The 24490-nt window shown below is 40.6% G+C and overlaps 1 protein-coding gene across 7 annotated transcripts in view; it reads right to left on the bottom strand.

The window, feature by feature from the left end:
* LOC138751857 (disco-interacting protein 2 homolog C) overlaps positions 1–24490 on the bottom strand; it is a 661234-nt gene that overhangs the window by 258939 nt on the left and 377805 nt on the right. For all 7 annotated transcript variants that reach the window (XM_069914709.1, XM_069914705.1, XM_069914708.1 and 4 more), the window contains exon 2: positions 2322–2393. In XM_069914709.1, coding sequence (XP_069770810.1) covers positions 2322–2393 — 72 coding nt within the window. The remainder of the gene's footprint in view (positions 1–2321; positions 2394–24490) is intronic.

Below are 24490 nucleotides of genomic sequence, written 5' to 3'. Positions count from 1 at the left end.
GCTTGAAGGCTTAAGGAGGAGAGACGTTGCAATAAGTCCCTAACTTACTCATGGTGCTTAAAGCAAGCCAGCTGGTGGACTATGGCTTGGCCCACTGATGTGGTAACCAAAGATAATGGAGTGCTTCACAATGGGGATATCTTTGAAAGCCTTTGGAAAGCCACTATAATTTCCTGTTTGTAGCATCTGGTACTTAATTTATCCTGCCATTGACTGACCTCAACAGCTTCATCATCAGAAAATTTGCAAATCTCACTTGAATCATGGAAGATTTATTAGAATATGAAATCCCTGCAAAATGTCTATGACATAACACAATGAGGTCATTGAGCAAATCAAAGCTTTTTTTTTGTTATGGTGCTGGCTTGGTCAATTTTGTCACAGCTGAGCATGTTTCTGGGTTTTTAGATATAAAGGGAATTAAGAGGTGAGGCTTGTGCAGACAGTGAGAATGTTTAACAGCCGAAGGAACTGCTCACGTTAATCACTCGATACTCTCATATTCATGAAACAATCTTTATTTATTTATTTGTATATAGGATACTTGTCCTGCATATGCATTACTTGTCTGTAAGTGTGTTATGTCTGGTTGCGTGCCTGCGAGTTTGGCACCGAGAACCAGAAGTTGTGCTTGTGCAATCAAGTGACAATAATCTTGACTTGAAAGTAGCACTAAGGTAGAAGTTTAGTCATAATCTGAATGGGAAACAGGCACAGCAGGTGGGGAGGTGAAACAAATTATCTACTCGTCTTCAGTTTTCTTATGCTTATGTTCAAATAATTAACAGTTAATTAAGCATTCCCTATTAATCCACAATGATTGGATGATTGAACAACACTTATAAATTATAATCTCAAATCATTTAAGTATCATCATCCCCTTAATACTGATCAGCAAACTCCAAGACCTGAACTCAACTATGTAATTGGATCATATATTTCCTCACCTCCAGACCACAATCAGTGAAGATTGGTAAAAACTTCTCCTACACCATCTCCATCAGTACCGGAGCACCACAGGGCCACATTCTTAGCCCCCTGCTCTACTCACTTTACACCTACGACTGTGTAGCTCGGTACGACAATAACACCATCTATAAATTTACTGATGATACCACAGTAGTGGATTGAATAAAGAAAGGTGATGAGTCAGCATATTGGAGGGAGATTGAAAATTTGGCTGAATGGTGCACCAACAACAACCGTGCACTCAATGTCACCAAAACCAAGGAGCTGATTGTTGACTTCAGTAAGGGAATGCCAGAGGTGCATAATCCAGTGATCATTGGGGGATCAGATGTGGAGAGGGTGAGAAAATTTAAGTTCTTGGGAGTCACTATCTGGACCCTGCACACCAATGGCATCACGAAGAAAGCACGCCAGTGCCTCTACTTCCTCAAGAGTTTGCGGTGGTTTGGTATGACATGAAAAACTCTGGCAAATTTCTATAGATGTGTGGCAGAAAGTGAGTTGACCTGCTGCATCATGGTCTGGTATGGGAACACCAATACCCCTGAGTGTAAAGCCCTCCAAAAGGTAGTGGACGCAGCCCAGGACATCACAGGCATAACCCACTCCACTATCAAGAATACAGGAAACTATTATCCACTACATGCTCTGTTCTCACTGCTGCCATCAGGAAAGAGGTCTAGGTGCCACAGACTCACACCACCAGGTTCAGGAACAGTTGCTACCCCTCTACCATCAGACTCCTCAACAACAAACTCAATCAGGGACTCATTGTACTTCATTGATTTCTTTCAATTCCTTCTGTATAGCAAAGTAGTAAGTTTGTTTACATTCATTATCCATTTATAGTCCTTTATTTGTTAACGTGTGTATGTTGTGTAGTTTTACACTCAGGGGTATTGGTGTTCCTATACCAGACCATGATGCAGCAGGTCAACTCACTTTCTGCCACACATCTATAGAAGTTTGCCAGAGTTTTTCATGTCATACCAAACCTCCGCAAACTCTTGAGGAAGTAGAGACACTGACGTGCTTTCTTCGTGATGCCATTGGTGTGCAGGGTCCAGATAGTGACTCCCAAAGTGGTAATTGTGCCACGCCCATAGGAAAAATAATCTCAGGGTAACATGTGAGGTCATGTATGTACTCTGACAATAAATCTGAAATCATTTTGTGGTGCAAAGAAGCTTTAAACCTACTTTTAAAATCACCACACACCCAACAACCATTGAACTGAGACCTTTGCAAATTCAACCTATAATAGCAGGGTAAGGTACTATTTATTTTACATTTAATTTTGTTGTGCAGTTGAACAGATAAGGGTTTTTTCTCCCCCATATGTGACAACATACCTGGAGGTTGCGGCAGGTACGCCCCAAGAAGTTTGGATTTCTTCTTTTCATACCCTTTCTGTGTGATGTCTCCTGCAAATAAAGAAAACAAGCCATTATTGAATGGGAACGCCCAGAATAAATTTCTACACCAGAAATGGATACGTTGCCATCACAACAGATGCTCTGCACCAAATTCAGGGCAGCTTGGGTCATAGACTTTTGAAATCCTTAGCTACGTAAGTGATCATTTTGTTTTATAAAATCTGGTGCAATTTGTTTCACTGTGGGACTGGTCAAGGACTCATGACTTAAATCCTTGCTGGCTGCGCACCAGTAGAATATCGCAGGCACTTTCATTAAAGCAATCAACAATGAATTATGCATTGGCTATGGGCTTGTAATTGCTGTCAAAATGAATTATCTACCAAGTCCAATCATTTCAATTTAGTAAAGATGGAAGCTCTAAAAATAGAAGGCCTTTCCATCACCATCAGAAAAGAAAGAACAAGAAATACAGGGTAACATTGTGAGCAAAGACCTTTTTCAGTCTGACTATGTTTCAGAAAGAAACTTTCCCCAAATGGTAAACTTGGCCTTTTCTTATAACCAATAATACACATTTACAATATTTTTCTTTAATTTCAGTTTGTAGTAATTAAGTAGGCAATTTTTTAAAAGTTAAATTTGTGTCCAAATATATCATTCCATGCGTCCACAGAACGATTTATTCTTCAATAAGCAGATTCATTCAAAAATAGAGATCTGACGTTTTTTTAAAAAAAAATCTGAATTATCCAGCGAAAACTGTGGCCCATTCCTATACTCATCCAATGTATTTTTTTTTAAACCATGGAAACACTTAGCTTTTAAGGTAACATACAACGTAGAACAAAGAACAGAACAGCACAGGAATAGGCCCCACAGGCCTCCTGTCTGTGGCAAGTATGGTGTCCAAATCAAATTAAAACTCTTCTGGTTGTACATGATTTATATACCTCCATTTCCTTCATATTCTTGTGTCTATCTAGTAGCCTTTTAAATGTTGACCTGCTGCTAGCTCTGCTCCAGGCAGTCTGTTCCAAGTACCCCCTATGTAAAATATTGGCCCTGCATATCTACTTTAAATTTACCCCCTCCAGATTTCTTTTAGTATTTGATGCTTTTGCTCTAGCCTCCAAAACTCCACAGGAAACAATCTAAATTTGTTAAACTTCTCCTTGTTGCTCAACCCCTCTAAACCAGTTGCTGCTCGGCCTACTGACTTCCCACAGCAGCTTGTGTTTAAATCCGAATATTTCTCTTTTGTATCCTTTCCTCCACATCCTTCTTGCAATGGGGTGATCAGATTTGCACAGTCTGCCAAGTGTAGTTTTGTGTAGCTGCAAAATTACCTTCTTTCTTTTGTACTCAATGCCCTGCCCAATGAAGGCAGGCTTATAATGCGCCTTCTTTACCACCCTATTTACTGTGTGGCCAATAAGCTATTGATATCCCTCCACATTAATGCTTTCAAGAGACCTGCCATCTTTAACTGCGTATGTTCCCTGACCATTTGTGGTTGTGAGGCCATTTGATTACAAGAATATAATAATCCATAGATTCAAGAGATTTTACAATTCAATCATTTAATATTGAAAGCTGAAATGAAAATGAAACACTGGTTCTGATGGTAGCTGTAAGAATATGCTGGTTAATTTTCTAAGCGGAGTTCTGCCACGAAGCCTGTTTGCTGTATACCATCAGGAAGGAGTTTACAGGAGCCTGAAGACGAACATCCAACGGTACAAGAACAGCTTCTTCCCTGGACTGGACAATGAACCAACAGACACTACCTCTCTATTTACTCCTCTTTTGCGCCAATTTTTTTTAAAAATAGTGTGTTTATAGAGAAGTAATTTATAACTATCTTTGCAACTGTAATGCACAGTAAAGCTGCCACAAAACAATGACTTTTGTGATACATGTTCATGACAATAATTACTGATTCTGATATCCATTTGACTAGTCAAAATTAGTACAGTTAGCATAGCGGTTAGCGCCACACGGTTACAGCGCAAGTGATTGGGCCTGGGGTTCAAATCCCATGCTGTCTTTAAGGAGTTTGCACATTCTACCTGTATCTGTGTGGGTTTTTTTCCGGTTTCCTTCCACCCTTCAAAATGTACGGGAGTTGTAGGTTAATTGGGCGGCATGGGGTCCTGGGCTGAAAAGGCCTGTTACTGTGCTGTATGTCTAAATTAGGTCCCAGGAGAATGCAGCCTGAGACTCCTGCTCAGAACTACCACTTTCTAAATTATTTTATTTACTTCCCAATGATTTAAGGCATTTAAAAAAGTGCAAGAAAATGTAATGAAGAAAAATATGGAAACTACAGTATAAATAACAATACATTTACGCAGCTATACCTGGTCACTCAACTCAGGATGTTTGTATGTATTACCTCTGGATATAAAGCTGATTGCAGCTTGCTTCTAATTTTAATAGGTCAGATGCAGAAATCAGAGGTCAAGTGAAAATAATCTCTCTCTTTCTTTGGCTTGGCTTCGCGGACGAAGATTTATGGAGGGGGTAAAAAGTCCACGTCAGCTGCAGGCTCGTTTGTGGCTGACAAGTCCGATGCGGGACAGGCAGACACGGTTGCAGCGGTTGCAGGGGAAAATTGGTTGGTTGGGGTTGGGTGTTGGGTTTTTCCTCCTTTGCCTTTTGTCAGTGAGGTGGGCTCTGCGGTCTTCTTCAAAGGAGGTTGCTGCCCGCCAAACTGTGAGGCGCCAAGATGCACGGTTTGAGGCGTTATCAGCCCACTGGCGGTGGTCAATGTGGCAGGCACCAAGAGATTTCTTTAGGCAGTCCTTGTACCTTTTCTTTGGTGCACCTCAGTCACGGTGGCCAGTGGAGAGCTCGCCATATAACACGATCTTGGGAAGGCGATGGTCCTCCATTCTGGAGACGTGACCCATCCAGCGCAGCTGGATCTTCAGCAGCGTGGACTCGATGCAGAATCACTAGCTAAAGGTTCACACTATCCAGCTCATCTATGCACTAAACTTTCAGGCACACATGTCTCGATATCATTGTTTATGGGGCAGATATCAATGTTTCTTGGAGCTTTCATCTTAATAATCTTACTTCAGAACCAAATGAATTCTGCAGTGACGAGACACGGACCCTTCCTCCTCACTGCTCAGCGGAAAATACCTCACATGTCATAAGTCCACCGTGGAACCCAATATAAATCAAACCTCGACACACCTATCAGGCTAAGCTCCATTAAAATGATTTGTAATCAAATTATGCACATGAGTTTGGTTTCATCCAGTCATACAATAATAGGCAAGATTTAACATTTCCTATCTTAAATTAACACAAAACAGAAAAATTTTCTTCACCAGACCCAAACTTCTGGAGACTGCCAGTTTTTAATTGCCAAATCATCTGTGATTACTCATTGATAGGGATGCAAAACTAGGCTGAGAAGTGGCAGATGGAGTTCAACCCAGATAAGGGTGAAGTGGTTCATTTTGGTAGGTCAAATATGATGGCAGAATATAATGTTAATGATAAGACTATTGGCAGTGTGGAGGATCAGAGGGATCTTGGGGTCTGAGTCCAGAGGGCACTCAAAGCAGCTGCGAAGGTTGATTCTGTGGTTAAGAAGACATATGGTGTGTTGGCCTTCATTAATCATGAAATTGAATTTAGGAGCCAAGAGGTGATGTTGTAACTATACAGGACCCTAGTCAGACCCCACTTGGAGTACTGTGCGCAATTCTGGTCACCTCACTACTGCAAGAATGTGGAAGCCATAGAAAGGGTGCAAGGGAGATTTGTTGCCTGGTTTAGTGAGAATGCCTTATGAAAACAGGTTGAGTGAACTCAGCCTTTTCACCTTGGGGCAACAGAGGATGAGAGGTGACCTGATAGAAGTGTTTAAGATTATGAGAGGCATTGATTGTGTAGATAGTCAGAGGCTTTTTCCCAGGGCTGAAATGGTTGCCACAAGAGGACACGGGTTTAAGGTGCTGGGAGTAGGTACAGAGGAGAAGTCAGGGGTAAGTTTTTTTAAACAGTGCGTGGTGGGTGCATGGAATGGGCTGCCGGCAACAGTAGTGGAGGTGGATATGTTAGGGTCCTTTAAGAGACTTTTGGATAAATACATAAAGGATAGAAAAATGGAGGGCTATAGGAAAGCCTAGTAATTTCTAAGCTAGGGACATGTTCAGAATAAATATGTGGGCCGAAGGGCCAGTATTGTGCTGTAATATTTCTATGTTCTACTCAACAAAGAATTCCATTGGGATTTGCAGAAAGACCTAAGGGCACACTGTTCCATGAAAATGGCAACATAGATAGATAGGGTGGTGAAGAAGTGATTTGGCACGCTTGCCCTCATCGGAAAGGGCACTGAGACCAAAAAACGTGACATAATAGGCCTTTTCATGCCGCCAGCAGAGTGGTGACCCTATTTGGACCCCGTGAAATTCCTGGGAATGCAGGACCTCCTGGGCCTTTCATGCTGCTGTCCAAATTCCCGGGAATTTGCCCTCTCTGGCAATTTCGGGTGGTGGGTGGAGGGGGGGGTTGGGGAACGTCCCGCAACCAACCAATGACGCATTACACACTCACAGGAGTAAGAGTAAGATTCCCCTCCCAGTCTGTCGGTCGCTTGCCCGCCCGCTTCATCCCTCCACCCTGGCTGTCCGTCTGTCGGTTGCCCGCCCCACTCCCCACCACCTATGTGGAATCAGTTGCCATAGGAAGTGGTAGAGGTGGGTACAATTACAACATTTCAAAGACATTTGGACAGATATGTGGATAGGGAAGAATTAAAAGGATAAGGACCAAGCACAGGTAAGTGGGACTAGCTCAGATAAGCAACTTGATCAGCATAAATACATCTGACTCAATAACTCCTACTTTTACCATATATAGGAAAAGAAGTATCAAATATTTTATGTTGCATTAGCTTCCTGAAAGTGCCCATGCAAATAAATGGAGATGTAAAAAAGGTGTAGGGCTTGCTTGCCTTCATTGGTGAGGCACTGAGTATTAGAGTAAGGAAGTCATGTCGTAGCTGCATAAAACTTTAATGAGACTGCACATGGAGTATAATGTGCAATTACAGGATGAATGTGGAGGCTTTGATAAGGCTGGAGAAGACATTACCAGGATACTGCTTGGTTTAGAAGAGCGTGAACGATGGGGAGAGTTTGGACAGACTTGAGTTGTTTTCTCTGGAGGGCGAGAGGAGTCCTGATAGAAGTTTATAAAAGTTATTAGAGGCATCGACTGTGTAAAGCCCCTTTCACACTTGCATCCCACTAAATTGGCTGTTCAGTGTCCTGGAGAGGAATGGGGGTTTGGCTTTTCACACTCGACCATTCCAAACTGGGACACTGAATGCTTTCACACTTGCAAGGAGCCATCCCCGGGGGTAGGACTGTTCTACTTTCTACTGGTGATGTCATAACGGTTCAAGCTATGGTGGACCTGCCCTAAATCCTGATCAATGTATTATGATCGTATATTTGAACAAAATTAATCATGCCTGATTATAACATAATTAAGCTTTATGTACAGAACAGTATGAGCCCTTCAGGCCCTGTTGTTGTTGTGCCGACCTATATAAACTTTTATAAGGGACCATGAGAAAGTGCGAGCAATAGTGGATAATTTTTAAACAGGGTGGGAATGTTGGTAGCGCTGTAGTGTACAATTTATAAATACTGTATGAAAAAGCGATGGCAGACTTGACCTCCTAGAATGCCATGCGGCAGAGAAAGGGCTGCATGTATGGAACATTCACAGAGGGGTGTCTATGCCGCACAGCATTCTGGGAAGTCAGGTCCACCATTGCTTTTTTCCCCATAGTCTTTATAAATTGTTTGCTATAGCTGTTTATTGCTATTTATTTCCTCTCTCCCTCTCGTTCCCATTGCAACTTTCCCATGGCAAAGTTTATACCTTCATTTTAATCTTTTCTTCCGGCATTCTCACAAAAACATGGGTCATTCCAATCCCACAATGCAACTACCCATTTCACACTTGCCTGATTGTAACACCAGGATCTGCAGACGCTGGGGATTGCATTGGGGTCGAGGTCTACAATCCCTGGCGTGAGATGACATCATCTGACGCCAGAGTTGAGCTGATTTTGCTTTCACACTGGGCACATTAAAGGCCGATTGGCATTTGATTCCTGGGAATACTTCCAAGTGTGGAAGGGGATTTAGTCAAGACTCTTGTTCCCAGGATAAAATTGTCATTTATGGTGATGGGGGTAAAGTTGAAAGGAACTGTGTAGGATAAGTTTTTTTTAAGAGACAAAGAGTGGTAGGTGACTGGAATGGGCTGTCAGTCCAGCATGAAAGCAGATACAATAGTAGTGTTCAAGAGGATTTTAGATAGACACATAAAAATACAGGGAATAGAGGGAGATGTATCAGGTGCAGACAAAAGAGATTTTGTTTAATTTGGCATCCTGTTTAATGCAGACATCAAGGGCCAAAGAGCTATGCTGTTCAATGCTCTCAGTTCTAGGCTGCACAGATGCAACAGTTAAATAAAAACTCATTAGCCATAAGCTTTCAAAATGTTACAGATCAAAGATAAAACTATTGAATGAAAGGCATTATTTTCTCATCAATTTTGAAATGAAAAAGACAATAATTTTCTGATTATTATTCAATTTGCATTATAGCTCATCATATACACCTTTTATCACAAAAAAATTAACAATGTACAATACTTGGAATGATATGATCCAGAACCTTCCTGCAATAATTCTTATTCCACCACTGCTGAGTTTGTGTGCATGAGCAGTGAGGAATGTCAAAGAGTATCCAGAGTCCTGGACTGATGGTTCAGAGAACAAAGCTCCTATCCGTTACTGAACCAAGACTCTGATTCTCACTGAACTCTTTCCTCACCAGCTCAGGGACAGCTAGCTGTAATTAAGCGCAATAAATGCTGGCCTGACGAACACCATCCATGTGGTGTGAGCGAATAAATAAGTGAAACTACTTTCTGGTCACCAGATCGTGGTGCAAAGCAGAAGGCACCATCCCAAGAAATGAAAACTTTCAAAATCATGCCTTACGCTCATTTGATCCCAACCTTAGAAATCACACCCCAATAACCATTAATGCACTAAACAATAGGCAATAAAAATTGTATTTTTTAAAATGGTAAAGATCCTTTTATGCAATTTTTATGTCAACCTAAATGCATTATTTGAAACAGTTCAGAAAAGTCAACACCTTAGGATGCGAGTTGAAATGTTTCTGCTGGAATTTTGCTGATCCAGCTGCATCGTCACCAATACCACTGTGCATAAAGCCCAACAAAAGGTTGTGGGCACAGCCCAGGACATCACCCTCCCTACCATCGAGAACATCTATGGGGGACACTGCTGTCAGAGAGCAGCAGTAATTATCAAGGATCCACACCACCCAGCACATGCTCTGACCAGGTCAGTGTGGAACAAGAGGATTAAGTTCAATAGCATCTTTGCATAGAAACATTGCCCCCTAGAAAGAGCCTATTTGGCACATTAAGGTGATGCCCCCTCTTTCTAGGGGGCAATGTTTTTTATGCAAAGATGCTATTGAACTTAATCCTCTCATTCCACACTAACCTAGTCAGTCACTCCTTTTCCAAAGGCATTCCACCCCACTCAGAACTGTTCAGAAATTAATGTTTGCAGCTGGATTTCACGTCGCTCACAAAATCCATTCACATCAAATTTGGCAAAAGGGCACTTAGACTTTCAATGAATACGAGTAATTGACTGATCACACTTTCTAATAAAAACACCACTCTGGTATTCTCAAATGCTTTACAAAGCATCAAAAATCCAATAGAAATTTATATTTAGCATTTTCTTCTGAGAAAGAGCTAGACCAATATACAGGAGCAGAACATCCAATCTCAGCCTGGGCTACAGTCAGCCAGCATATTTTCTGATATCTGAAATGACAAATAAACAATCTTCTGAACAAAAAGGACTCTGCAAATTTTATGATGAAAGAAAATTTGCTCATAAAATTGAATTAAATCAGAAGTGACGGAAGTAATTAATCGGGGAGTACGCATTTCAAATTAAGAAAGAATGCAGGGTCTAAAATGCAGGAACAGGACCCTATCACCTTGCTAGAACCAGGTGCTGTCTGTAAGGAGTTTATACGTTCTGCTCATATCTTCATAGGTTTCCTCTCACCCTTCAAAAACTTAAGGGGATTGAAGGTTACTTGGTGAGTTTGGGGCGGCAGGGACTCATGGGCTGAAAGGGCCTGTTATTCAGCTACATACCTAAACTAAATTACATTAAATAGGCATACGGTTAAAAGAGAGGGATTCATGAGTGACAACAGATCAATCAGTGATTGCTTTGCCAAAAGCTCCTGTCAATATTCCATGTTCACCTGCCCAGAAGTCTGTATAACAAATATGAGAACACAAGAAATAGGAACATGTGTAGGAAGGGAAAAGCTCAGTGGGCTCAAAGAGCAATGAGTTTCAACACAGGAAGGATCTTTATTAAAATACATTCGTAAGGGGATTGCAACAGGGATGACACACACTAATAATCTCAATCACAAAACACAGTATAATTAGTCACATTGGACGTAACACTACTGATACGAGCAATTGCTCACTCCTACAAATACAGTAATAAAGTAGAACCCAGTCACGGGTGATGCGACATCCAACTACATTCCAGACGGAGAGGTCGCGTGACCCTCCAAATTCCCACTAGGTTCCACATGATGTTCCATAATCCACACTACAGAGAAGGTGCTCATTATTTAGCAGCCTGTCCCACCATTCCATCTTATCTTGGCTGATCAACCCGAAGCCACTGCCAGAACACTTATAGCATCCAATACACCAATCTTTAATCGATTAACTGCCTCTTCTTTAAACACATCTAATGAGCAAGTCTCCACTGCTCTCTTGATGTGAAAAATTTCTGAGATACCGCACTCTCTGTGAGAAAAACATTTCCACATAATCATGGTTTTAAATGTCGGGACCCTTCTCTTGAAGCTATGTACCTGTACATCAGATCCTTCCACGAGTGAAAACATCTTGAAATCTATTCTGGAGACAGACAGGGGACTGTAGAGGCTTGTATCCAAAGTTAAACACAATCTGCTGGAAGAACTCAATAGTTCGAGCAGCATCAATGGGAGAAAAAGAATGGTCAGCCTTTCAGGGTAAAGCCATATATTGATCTCTAAGGACTCCCAGATGGTGTGTTCTACCTCTATAAGCACACTTCTCCGGGGCAAAGAAAGTTGAGCAGAGATTGAATAGATGTGTACAAGACCACACTGGTTTGGATGAACTAAATAGAGGGAAGTTTTCCTTTAACACACAGAAATACTGGAGGAAATCATCCGGTGTCTCAGCATCCAAAGGAGGTAAAGATATATTACCGACATTTCAGGCCTGAGGCCTTCTTCAAGGCATAAGAAAAAAGCAGACAGGCATCTGAATTAAAGACAATTGAGAGAAGTGGGGAAAGAATGGGAGGGAGAGGAATACACACCAACAGGCAAAAAGTGTTAATTGGCTATGTTAAGAGGAGAGGTGAGAGCTGATTATGGCTCTGTTAAAGGTTGGTCTGAACTCCTCCCCCTCCCACGCAGACATAGGGAGAATAGGGAGAATGTACAAACTACTTGCAGATAGCTCTGGATTTGAACCTGGGTCACTGGTGCTAACCGCTATGCAACTGTACTAACCTCTGGGCTAACCATGCCATGATAAAATCCTGACTATTAAGGGTGGTTCCCCCCTCCTCCCCGCCCCTCCAAAAATGACAATTTAAGGCTGCTTCAACAGATTTGACATTACAAAACATTCTCATACAGAAATAAAAAAAATAAAATTTTGGTTTTGCTGTCCTGATCACAAAAAAAAACAAAGATGAAGGATTATCAAACAGCAAGAACAAACTCAGAATGTTTTCTTTTGTAGAAGCTCAACACTGAACTTTTTAACACATTATAGCAGCTGGGACGCAAACTGGTACACAAAATGGCTGACAAATGCAGCATCTGTGCAGACCCCGCGGGGGCCAATGACCTTCATCCCAGGTAACCCTGCACGGTGGGAAAGGGTGAGCAACGGTGGGAACGCCGCCCAGTCGGACATCGGCGCTGCCGTGATGTCACTCCTGACGTCAGCATCAATGGGTGAATATAAGCAGAGCAGCCAGTGAAATAAATCAGTCTTCCACTTTGACTCGCCTTCTTTCCACACTTCACGGTGTTAGGTCTGCTTTGTTCATGAATGAGTGAGACAAACACCAGGCTGAGTCGAAATCAGGGTTCTTTGTTCTTTATTACCGGATTGTAACACTTGCGACTAACCATGTTAGTCGGAGAATGCATTCTGCCGTTATCAGCAAAATGGTGATTTTTTATACCCTTGGATACATGCTTAGAACATCATCATATCATTACTTGTCCAATGACTAAAACTGTTGCTATCCTTTCCCTGCTAGCTTCCTGCCTCTCAATCCATCAATGTCTCTCTTATCTTGTAAGTACAAGGATGCATTCACATCTTGTTACAGCCCTGCACATTCCCATCTCATGATGTTTTACCTAACAGGAGTACAAGGACACCTCCCCTTCTTGTTACTGCCCTGTACAGGGTAACTCCCTACACATTCCCATCTCATGATGTTTTACCTTACAACGGTAACGTGCATGCTACAACATTTGTTTATTTTTGACATGTCATTGGGAAGGCCATTCCTGCTCCAAAACACAGCATTATCTAAGTGGGAATTAGATTAATAATTGAAAAGGAAGAATATAAAGGGTGTTGGGAAAAGGCAAGGAAATGAGATAAAGGAGGCAGGATCAAAAAATAAACAAGGGTCAAAAGATTTCCTTTTGTGTTATTCAAAATGGCATTTTAAGTACATAGCCTTCAGCACAGATTCTGTTAAAGACCAGAAGTCATCAGAAATAAATGACAATTTTTTTTTCTTAAAGGTCATATTCACTGAGTGCCTGTGTTTTTACTTGCTTCTAAGTACTACATCTTTCTCTGCTCAGACCGTTCAACGTTCAGCGTGTCATCAGTTACTGAAAGGTAATGAGGCACAGACTAAAAGCTTTTGCCTGTGCTTCTTTCTGTACAATCTGCTGCCTGCAGGTCAGCCTGTGCTGACATCCTCCTGCAGGACATTGGGATTGGAATGAGACTAAAGTGAACACAATTTTACAAGGTTATTTTTATTTTTATTTATTCATGGGGTATCAATCTCCTGGATTAGGACAACATTTAATGCTGGTCTTTAATTGCCCTTTGAGCTGACTGACAAGATGGGCCATTTCAGAAGAGAGCAGAGGCATCTACATTAAGTGTCATTAATAGCAAGACTGGATGACACTGCAGATTTATTTTGCTAAAGAACATGATCATTATTATTGATGGTGACTTTTCATTCCAATATTAACTGCTTAGAGTTTAAGCTTTGCTCCTTGCCCAACTCATCTTTCTGATCCAATCCTGTGATCATTTCATTTATCAGGTCAATCATTTAACCAGTACGCTTCCAGGGGTTACAATTTTAATTGAAGAAAAAGTGTCAGTGTTGCCAAATAGAGTCAAGACCAACAGACATAACAGCAATTATACTCTCTGGAAATTTTTTTATGATATCCTAACAATAAGGGAAATTATTCCAATATCAGATGAGAAAGTTTCCAAATTATATCATTAGTCGATGTTGAGTTACCTAATCTTGAAAAAGAACATTACTGAGTTGTGCTCAAGTGTCCGCCAGAAGTTGCATCTTGAAGACAAAAGAGACAGTATAGTCTCCTCATTATGGCCTTGTGCTTCCCACTGGCAAGTGGATCTTGATTTGGCATTTGGCCTGCAGCTTTGGTTTCAAGCTGTTAGATCAGATCATAATGGGTGGCACAGTTAGCATAGCGCAAGGGTGGCCAAACTTGATTAATGTTACAGCCACATACGATCAACTTCAGATGTTTGAGAGCCCCAACAATCACGTGAATGCAAGCCACACCCACTAAAACTCCCATTGTGAGCAGTGGCTCGTACAATTCATGACACAGCCAACATACCATTTATGCCATTGTATATGCAAACCCCAGAATTTCCACCTAAAATGTTGGTTTTGAGTGATACCCTTTGTATAAGACAAATCTCTCATTTGGCACAGACCAGTAGATGCTATTAAAAGCAAATCGCAATATTTAAATAACAAAGGTTTAAATTTTATTTGGATATTTTAAAATAAGCCACTGTCGGCTCCTGTAACAGGCTGTTTAAAGGTTGTTCAGAGCAGACAACAGTGGGGTGGTTGGACCCCTCGGAGGAGCGCTGAAACTTCACAAATAACTAACTGGGCATGCATGAAATTCCATCAGAGACGGCAGGAAGATGGCGGCGGTGTTGCAACTTCATCTTCAAGGGAAGAATTTTAGACCCTTTGTATAGGACGACCATTTTTAAGATGAAAATTTTAGGTTTCACAGATCAGCTTATACGGTCTTTCCGTGAGCCGCACATGATATGTCAAAAAGCCGTGCTTGGCTTGTGAGCTGTGATTTGGCCACCCCTGGCATCACAATAGCACAATACAGCGCCAGTGACCCAGGTTTGAATCTGGCACTGTCTGTAACGAGTTTAGACATTCTTCCCATGTCTGAGTGGGTTTTCTCCAAGTGTTCCGGTTTCCACTCACCCTTCAAAACATACCAGGGTCATAAATTAATTGGGGTATTTGGGCAGCATGACTTGTGGTCGGAAGGGCATGTTACTGTGCTGTATATCTACATTACATAACTAAGTAGGTGGGGTTGGATCAGGGCTCTGAGGGGTGGGATGGGAGGATTAGTTGTTTGAAGGGTTAGTCACCCTTTAATGGACCTGAAAGGTGGATAAATGTCCACCTGTCAAATCTGGATGTTCTTAACATGGCCAAGCGGGTTTCCCACGGGGGCTCTAGCTTACTTCCACAGTCCGAAGGCTGGTAGGTGAAATGATCACTGCAAATTATTCCTGGTGTAGACTGAGGGAGAGTAGTTGGACATGTAAGAGAAAGTAGGTTGCAGCAAATAGGTGGTGGAATGGAATTGATAGGGATTTTTGTGACAGGCAGCACACATTCATTGGATCAAGTGAATGACTTTTGGCCTCCACAGGTGTTGTTTGAGCCTCCGAGTTCTTCCAACATTCTGTTTTTTATAACAAATACATTTCACAGTGAAACTCCTGGTATCCAATTCAAGCAATAGCAGAAAATAAATACTGTAGGTAAAAAATATGGAGCTTTAAAAATGGTATGTCTCGCCATTAGTTTGCCAATCCATACAACCATGCAATCTCAAGTAAGTGGAAAATACACTTATTCAGCATCTACCAATTCCCATATGTGTCAGATACCAGGGTTTTTAACTATAATTTGCATTGAAATTGAATTGGTCAGAGCACAATGAAGAAGTTTGAATATATTAAAATACAAAATAAGAAAATGCTTTATTCTCATTTTATTTTCTATTTTGCAACATTCTCTAAAGTATTAACAGAAAAGCTTTTGTAAGTATTACACAAAAATGCGGGAGGAACTCATGCAGCATCCATAGGAGATAAAGATACATAACCAGTGTTTCAGGCCTGAGTCCTTCTCTATGTGTATTTAGGGCAGCATACTGTTCAGTGCAACACTACTGAAGTGCCAGTGAGCTGGGTTTGAACTTGTTGCTGTCTGTAAAAATTTTGTACATTCACCCCGTGAGCTGCATGGTTTTTCTCCAGATGCTGTTACCATGCTGTGTAGAATATAGAACATAACAAGGGCCCTTCAGCCCTTGATGTTGTGCCGACCTATATACCATTACCCCCCCAAAAAAAACTAAATCCTCCCTACCTCATTACCCTCTGTTTTTCTTTTATCCATCTGCTAAGAGTCTCTTAAATGCCCCTGTTGTTCCACAAGCCTCCTCTACCACCCCTGGCAATGCATTCCAGGCACCCCTTCTAAATTTGAATGTTTAAATTAAAAAATTTTAATTAAAATTTAAAAAAATTAAAAGCACTATTTTGGCCAGCAATTGGATGATTAGCACATTTGGACAGAAAACAAATTACAACCTCACGATTTTTTCTCACCTGTGATTACAAAGGAAAAGGACATTGGACTATGTGAGATAAGTGAGGCAAATGGCTTAGTTATGGAAAAGATAGGGATTAGTAAAGAGAGGGTTTGGAGCTTCTAGGGTCAGTAAAAGTGGATGTCTCCTGGTCCTGATGGGATTTTCCCCAGGATGTTAAGGGAGGCCAGGGAGCAAATAGCGGAGGCCCTGTCAGTGATTTTTCAACGATCACTGGAGGAGGGTGTAGTGCAGTGGGATTGGAGGGTTGCTAATGTAGTTCCATTGTTTAAAAAAGGCACGAGGTGTCGGCCAAGTAATTATAGCCCTGTAAGCTTGACTTCAGTGGTAGGGAAAGTTATGGAGGGTATTCTTAGAGATGATGTGTATAAATATCTGGATAGGCAGAGATTGACCAGGAGCACCCAGCATGGGTTTGTGAAGGGGAAGTCATGTTTGACGAACCTTGTTGAGTCTTTCGAAGAAGTGACAAGAAAGGTGGATGAAGGTAGGACAGTTGATGTAGTCTATCTGGATTTTAGCAAAACTTTTGATAAGGTTCCACATGAATGGTTAGTAAGGAAGGTTCAGTCACTAGGGATTAATAGAGAAATAGTAAGATGGGTTCAGAGGTGGCTGGAGGAGAGAGTCATGGTGGACAATTGTCTATCAGGATGGAAGCCTGTGATGAGCGGCGTGCCTCAAGGATCAGTACTAGGTGTGAACAGAACCCGTATAGAGCTTGGCAATAATAGGCGAACTAATGTAACGCGGTGGTAGCATAGTCAGGGCGAGATTGTCTTCTAAAGAGGACAAAGGAGGGATTGTAAGGTAAAACATCATGAGATGGGAATGTGTAGGGAGTTACCCTGTACAAGGCTGTAACAAGAAGGGGAGGTGTCCTTGTACTCCTGTTAGGTAAAACATCATGAGATGGGAATGTACGGGGCAGTAACAAGATGTGAATGCATCCTTGTACTTACAAGATAAGAGAGACATTGATGGATTGAGAGGCAGGAAGCTAGCAGGGAAAGGATAGCAACAGTTTTAGTCATTGGACAAGTAATGATATGATGATGTTCTAAGCATGTATCCAAGGGTATAAAAAATCACCATTTTGCTGATAACGGCAGAATGCATTCTCCGACTAACATGTTTAGTCGCAAGTGTTACAATCCGGTAATAAAGAACAAAGAACCCTGATTTCGACTCAGCCTGGTGTTTGTCTCACTCATTCATGAACAAAGCAGACCTAACATAGGCTCCCTGCTGTTCATAATTTATATTAATGATTTGGATGATGGGGTGGTTAACTGGGTAAGTAAATATGCAGACAATACGAAAATAGGGGGAGTGGTGAATAGCAAGGAAGTTTTTCAGAGATTACAGAGGGATTTCGTTTGTCTGGAAAATTGGGCTGAAAAATGGCAGATGGAATTTAATGTTGAGAAGTGCGAGGTGCTTAATTTCAGAAAAAAAATAATCAAAATAGAACATAGGTAGTAAATGAGAGGACATTGGGGAATGCACAAGAACAAAGAGGTCTTGGAGTTATGATGTGGTTAAGAAGGCATTTGGTACGTTAGCCTTCATAAATCATAGCATAGAGTATAGAAGCTGGGAAGTAATGCTGCGACTGTTTAAGGCATTGGTGAGGTCAGGTTTGGAGTATTGTGTTCAGTTCTGGTCTCAAAATTATAGGAAGGATATAGATAAGGTGGAGAGGGTGCAGAGAAGATTTACAAGGATGTTGCCTGGCTTAAAATACCCAGAGTACAGAGAAAGATTGAAGAGGCTAGGACTTTATTCAATGGAATGTAGATGATTGAGAGGGGATTTCATAGAAGTGTTTACAATTATGAAGGGAATAGATAGACTAGATGCAAGTAGACTCTTCCCCCTGAGAGCAGGGTAGGTTGAAACAACAGGACACAAGTTGAGGGTAAGGGGGCAAAATTTTAGGAGAAACATTAGAGGATGCTTCTTCACTCAGAGAGTGGTGGCTAAATGGAATAATCTTCCGGTGGAAATAGTTGAGGCATTTAAGAGGAGGCTGGATATATACATGGATAAGAGGGAGTTGGAGGGTTATGGGTGGAGAATAGGCCGGGCGATCTAGTGGAGTTGTTTAGTGAACAGGCGTGGACTTGAAGGGTCAAGATGGCCTGTTTCCATGCCATAAACTGTTATATTGCTATATGGTTATATGGTTATAAGTTAACTCGCCTTATTCATGAAATTAACTGAATACCTTTCTCAATTGCAATCCCTTTATCAATTTGCTTTCATCCCAAGGAATTCTTCACTCACCACAATGGCTACTCTTTGCTTCCAATCATTTCCAAAAGTTTATTGTTTCCTCATCTCAAAGACCGAAAATCAATATTATTTGGCTGACTGATGACTGCGAGAATAAAATCACTTCAGCAAAATACAATGGTGAAGTTGGTTTCAGATGGAGTCACAAGGTTTTGAATGCTATTAACCGCATCAGTAGTATTTTTGGCAGTGCCCTGCAGGAACGTTCCTCATCACATCCTATGTGGTTCACTAGAACATTCACAACCTTGTCTTGGCAAATGAACTGCAGAAAAGATATCGTGTTGGCAGGGATAGTGGATTTGTAAAGCACATTCAGCATGCTGGCTCCATAGCCTATTGCACAAAACATTCCAAACAAAGCAAGGTCTGTCCTTCAACAAAACTCCATCACTTCAGTGCTTACAAGAAATAATATTTTGTCTGGAAATATTCCCTGATCTGCATTTCCATCTCAGATTTGATTAGCATTTAGTGACCTCTGGTCAAATTGAACAGATAAAAGTAAATTTGCTTAGGCTCAATTAAGGTATGTGGCTTACCAGCCAAAGTTGATACAATGTGTGAAAATATTGCTTAGATCATTGTGTTTTGAACAAGCGAACACTTACTGTAAACTCCCCACATACATAGATTTCACCCTTGCAATGTTGAAGCATCAATGTGCCATGCACAAAATGTCACCTCTAATCTTCAATGGTTTATATTCATGTAGAAGCTATACTTATGGCATGAAATTGCACTGTTATCTTGCTGGAGGAAAGGGTCAGAAATTCTTCTATGTAATTAGAGAGCTCTTCGTCAATTTTACTTTGAGTTCATCTGCAGCCTCAAAGATCTATTATGCTACATGCTCAGGATGGCACAATTAGTATAGCGGTTTGTGCCACGCAATTACAGTGCCAGCAACCCAGGTTCATATTTGCCGCTGTCTGTAAGGAGTTTGCACGTTCACCCATGATCTGTGTCGGCTTTCTCGGGTGCTCTGGTTTCTTCTCACCTTCCAAAATATACAGGGTTAATTGGGTGGCATGGGTTTCATGGACCAGAAGGGCCTTCTATTGTGTTGTATCATTATATTTAAAAATACTGTTATTTGAAAAGGCCTTATATGAGCAAGCTTGCAGAATGACTTTTCCTCTACCAGCTCTGGAAAACCTCAAATTGGCCACAACTTGCTCAGGGAAGAGGGGTGCCTGGAGAATGTTGCCTGGAATTAACGTGATGAGGATCTACAATTGTAAGAAGTGGGGAGGTGAGCTGAGGAGAATAGGGATCTGGAACCAGATACAAGTTTGAGCTGGAATTCGATGGAGGGGGTGAAGAGCAGCGGGTGGGGGATTTGTGTTAATATCACACACAAACCACCCTCCTCCAAATATATTTACTAAATTAATCAGTGTCGTGTTCAACAAACCCATCAGTTTAAGTTATGTCTAAGAACTAACCAAAGGACAACTATTATCCTCCATCATCTAACTAACTGAAACCTTTCAGCTTTGTTTTTAATTTAAGGTATATTAAATATATTCTATTCAAATTTTATATTAAAGACATTTAAAGAACAATAATTACAAACTACTTTTTACACTAAATCATTTAGTAAATGTATGGAGTGAATCTAAAATTCATCTTGAAGGTGTAGAACATGGTGTCATGATGTCTGTGAATTGGATATACTTGCTGCAGAGGAGGTCCACAAGACCAGAGCAGCTCTCACACAAACAGTTGAATAGGCTCGGATTCAATTCCTTGGAGTTTATAAGAATAAGTGATGACCATATTGAGACACACAAAATCTGTTAAAGGGCTCGGCAGGATATGAATACACAGGACATCTCCCAGCAGAGGCTAAAACTGGCAGAGAGCAAGTGATGGGCTACTTAGATCTGAAATGAGAGAAATATTATCAGGCATGTGGTGAATCTTAGGAACTCTCTTTTCTTTGATCTGGGTGGTAAGGAAATCCAGGGATATGGTTATAATGATGAAAATAGTGCTGAGGTACCTCATCAACCATAATCTTGCTGAATGTCACTGACGACTTGAATGGCCCAAATGGTCAAATAATTCTCCAAATTCTTCTGTTCCATTGTTAACACAGGCAGATTAATTCTGATACATGAAGGTAAAATTCTTATTCACAGGATCAATAACTAATTGGCCTTTCTTCATGTTCATCACTCAGACACAGCAGATATTGAACATAGCAGGCACCTAATCAGTTTAGGTATCCAAAAATTTAAAAGCACTTCCACTAAGTAAAAATAATGCATACAATCTATATGCCATTTACTCAGTTGTACGTCCTTCAGGGCTGCTGCACTTTTCTAAAGTTAAATGGGCCAAACAATTTTACAAATGCAAAGGTGAAAATTGTTGTAATTGGTAGAAACTGAGCAGCAGTAGAAGAAACTGATTCTCCCCTTTGGAACTTTCATTTACCAAAATATGAAAAATACGCTATGTGCTTCCACATTAAGAAAGAGAAAACATATTGGCTTTTTCTCACATTCTGAATACAAATTATTCTCTATGGTTTTTTTTAATAAGTTTTCAATTCCGTGACATCAAATAAGAATTAATAATTGAGAGATCTCACAATGTTCTTATAATTCAGTGCTTTATACTTAACATGCAAGAACTCAATCCTCAAGTGAACCATGTGATTTTATAACCCATTCATAGTTCTTCCTCAGTTCTTTACTCTCCAGTCCTATACCTTGAAGAAGATCCCACGCCTGAAATGTTGGTTGCGGGATGTGCTGAGTTCCTCCAGCATTTTTGAGTTTTTACTGCAATCAAAGAATCTGCAGACTTTGTGTTTCACTAGTTATGAAATTATATTGCTGTGCTTTATTCAAATGTATTATGTCCAAGATTATAAATAAATGGGAGAGGGAACATTTTCTCAGTGATAAATAATCATTTGGAACTTTTAGATGGAAAAATACAATACTGCTTTCCAGGTGGCCTGCATATTTTTGAGTCTGGGACATACCAATCTGGAGCACCAGTGCCAATTTTTCTTTTACATTCTATGCTAAGAACCTTTTGTCTCAATGACCCATTGCTCCTTCTGAACTAAAGCGTATCTTCTTAAAACATAACTTATAACACATGCAAGCCTTCATTATTTGAATTAAACTAAGTTGAGTTGACCCAAATATTTTCTGGGTTTCACAAAAAATTCAAAGTATGGCTTCTGGTAGTGTAAAAAGTATATCAAAAATAAACTAGTAGTTGAAGTGGTCCATGCTGACATTTATAGCTTCTGCTCCCTTTTCAGACTTGCAGCATTTGCATTTGTTTAAATTAGTGTGGTATTTTGTGTTCCCTAAAAGAAATTTATTTAAAATGTTCATTGTGCTAAGAACAACGGTTAAGGCGGATAGAGGGAAACTAATTCCACTGGTTGAAGAGAAACAAATGTCTCATATAATTGGCTGACTCTTTAAATAGCATTATTAAAGTGGACAGTTAAAGTTCAAACAATTTTTTGTTGAATATTTTGCATTGCAAAAGATTCTGAGGATAGAAAATGATTTCTTGGGTGTGAGAAAAATCTCGTGCCTCATCAGCTACGAGTCAATGGTTCAGGTCAAACAATACAAGGTACTTAAATGCTTATTATCAAATGGAGCTGAAAGCATGATGGGGCAGCTGTTACTGATGAAAGCCAGCTAGAAATCTTCCACTTTGAGAAAGGAGAGTTATAATGATAAGATAATAAAGGCATTCTCTTAGTGTGACTGCGACTCAATTCCACAACTTGTCATAAGTGCAAAGCCTCGCCAAATGTCCGTGTTAAAATCGTACATATCAGAAGATAACTAAAATGGAGTTTGAGAAGATGATGAAGCAACCTCAATAAAATTCCAGGAATTATCTCAAAATTCTCATACGTTTTCTCCAATTTCCCCACATTGAAAATTAATTTTGAATCAAATCTCTCAACTAAGTTCTAAGGAACAAGAAATCTTCAAAACTGCATATGTGACATGTCTGAAGAGGATGCAGACTATATCCAGAACATCACTAGTTTCAGGTAAAGAACAACCTCAGTGTTTCATTGATTTCCATTTGTTAGTTTAATTTGTGCAACCTGATTTATAGTTCCGTCTTTTATTTTCATGATCCGAAGTTGTCTATTTTTTTCTGCAGTAAGAAAATAAAGTAAACACTTGAGTTAATTCCAATTAGCTGATTACAGTAATGACGGCTTGTGTGTGTTATATACATCAAGATAACAAGGCCTCAACAAGATTTTCCTTCAGCATCTCACATGTGGGAACACTCTGGGGATAATCGTGACTGCATTGCTCACAAGAGCCTGTCTTGATAACAAAAAGGTGGGTAACATTTTATGACAGCTGTCAGTGTCAGATGCATGTCCAGTAAAAACCCCTGGTATTCATCTCCTATGGGAATTGGTAGATGCCAGATAAGTGCATTTTCTGGATGCTTGTGACTGCGTGCTGCGTGAATGGAGAACTAATGGTGAGGCATGCCAATTTTAAACTGCTTTTAACTCATTCTGTTTCTTTAGGCTGCCGCTTGCTTGAATTCTGGACAGCAGGGATTTCACTGTATATTCAAGTAGTATGAATGAGAAAAAGAAATTTCCAAAACAAAAATAGCTAACCTTTCACGATTCATAGTGGCACACATTACTTTTATTTTTACAAGTATATAAAACAAGAGCTATATTTAAATTCAATTTTTGCTTTCATTAGTAGATTCAACTATTATATTGAGTCATAAAGCAATATAGCACAGAAACAGTCCCTAAGGTCATCATTTCTGAGTCTGCCTTCATACAGATCTATACTAATCCCATTTCCCATCGTTGGCCTGTAGACTTTTCTGCTCAGCTAAATCATTCTGTCTTATAATGATTGGGTAAAAAATAAACCGCCAGTTATCCGCAGTGTACCATAGTTGGGCGAGCTCTCCACTGGCCACCGTGACTGAGGTGCACCAAAGAAAAGGTACAAGGACTGCCTAAAGAAATCTCTTGGTGCCTGCCACATTGACCACCACCAGTGGGCTGATAACGCCTCAAACCGTGCATCTTGGCGCCTCACAGTTTGGCGGGCAGAACCTCCTTTGAAGAAGACCGCAGAGCCCACCTCACTGACAAAAGGCAAAGGAGGAAAAACCCAACACCCAACCCCAACCCACCAATTTTCCCTTGCAACCGCTGCAATCGTGTCTGCCTGTCCCGCATCGGACTGGTCAGCCACAAACGAGCCTGCAGCTGACGTGGACTTTTTACCCCCTCCATAAATCTTCGTCCGCGAAGCCAAGCCAAAGAAGAAAAGAAGACCATAGTTGGCTATAATACTTGCACTTACAGCGATTCCAAGTTGTATCTGCACCTATGCCATAATAACAAGATGCCAATGTAAACTGGATCTCATTCATCTCTCTTCTCCTCCCTTCCAATGGCAAAAGAATCACGAAAAAAATGAACCTCCAAATACAAGAACAGTTTTTCCCCTGCAGATTATATGGACCTCCCAACGATGAAAAAAATAATGCACTGTTTCAACTGTACTTTTCTTTATATCCTGCACTTTGCATCTCAATACAAGTGATAATAAACTAATTCAATTCATCTTCTGAAAAGGCATAATGGAATCTTCTAGAACATGGAGTTCAATAACTAGCACTTGCAATTTTCAACATGCATATCATTTTGCTCTAGTAATTCTTGATCCCTTT

The sequence above is a fragment of the Narcine bancroftii genome, chromosome 1 (assembly GCF_036971445.1).
Source record: "Narcine bancroftii isolate sNarBan1 chromosome 1, sNarBan1.hap1, whole genome shotgun sequence".
Classification (NCBI taxonomy): Eukaryota; Metazoa; Chordata; class Chondrichthyes; order Torpediniformes; family Narcinidae; genus Narcine; species Narcine bancroftii.
Note: the sequence above shows the minus strand (reverse complement) of the source record. Positions and strands in the feature narration are given on the sequence as shown.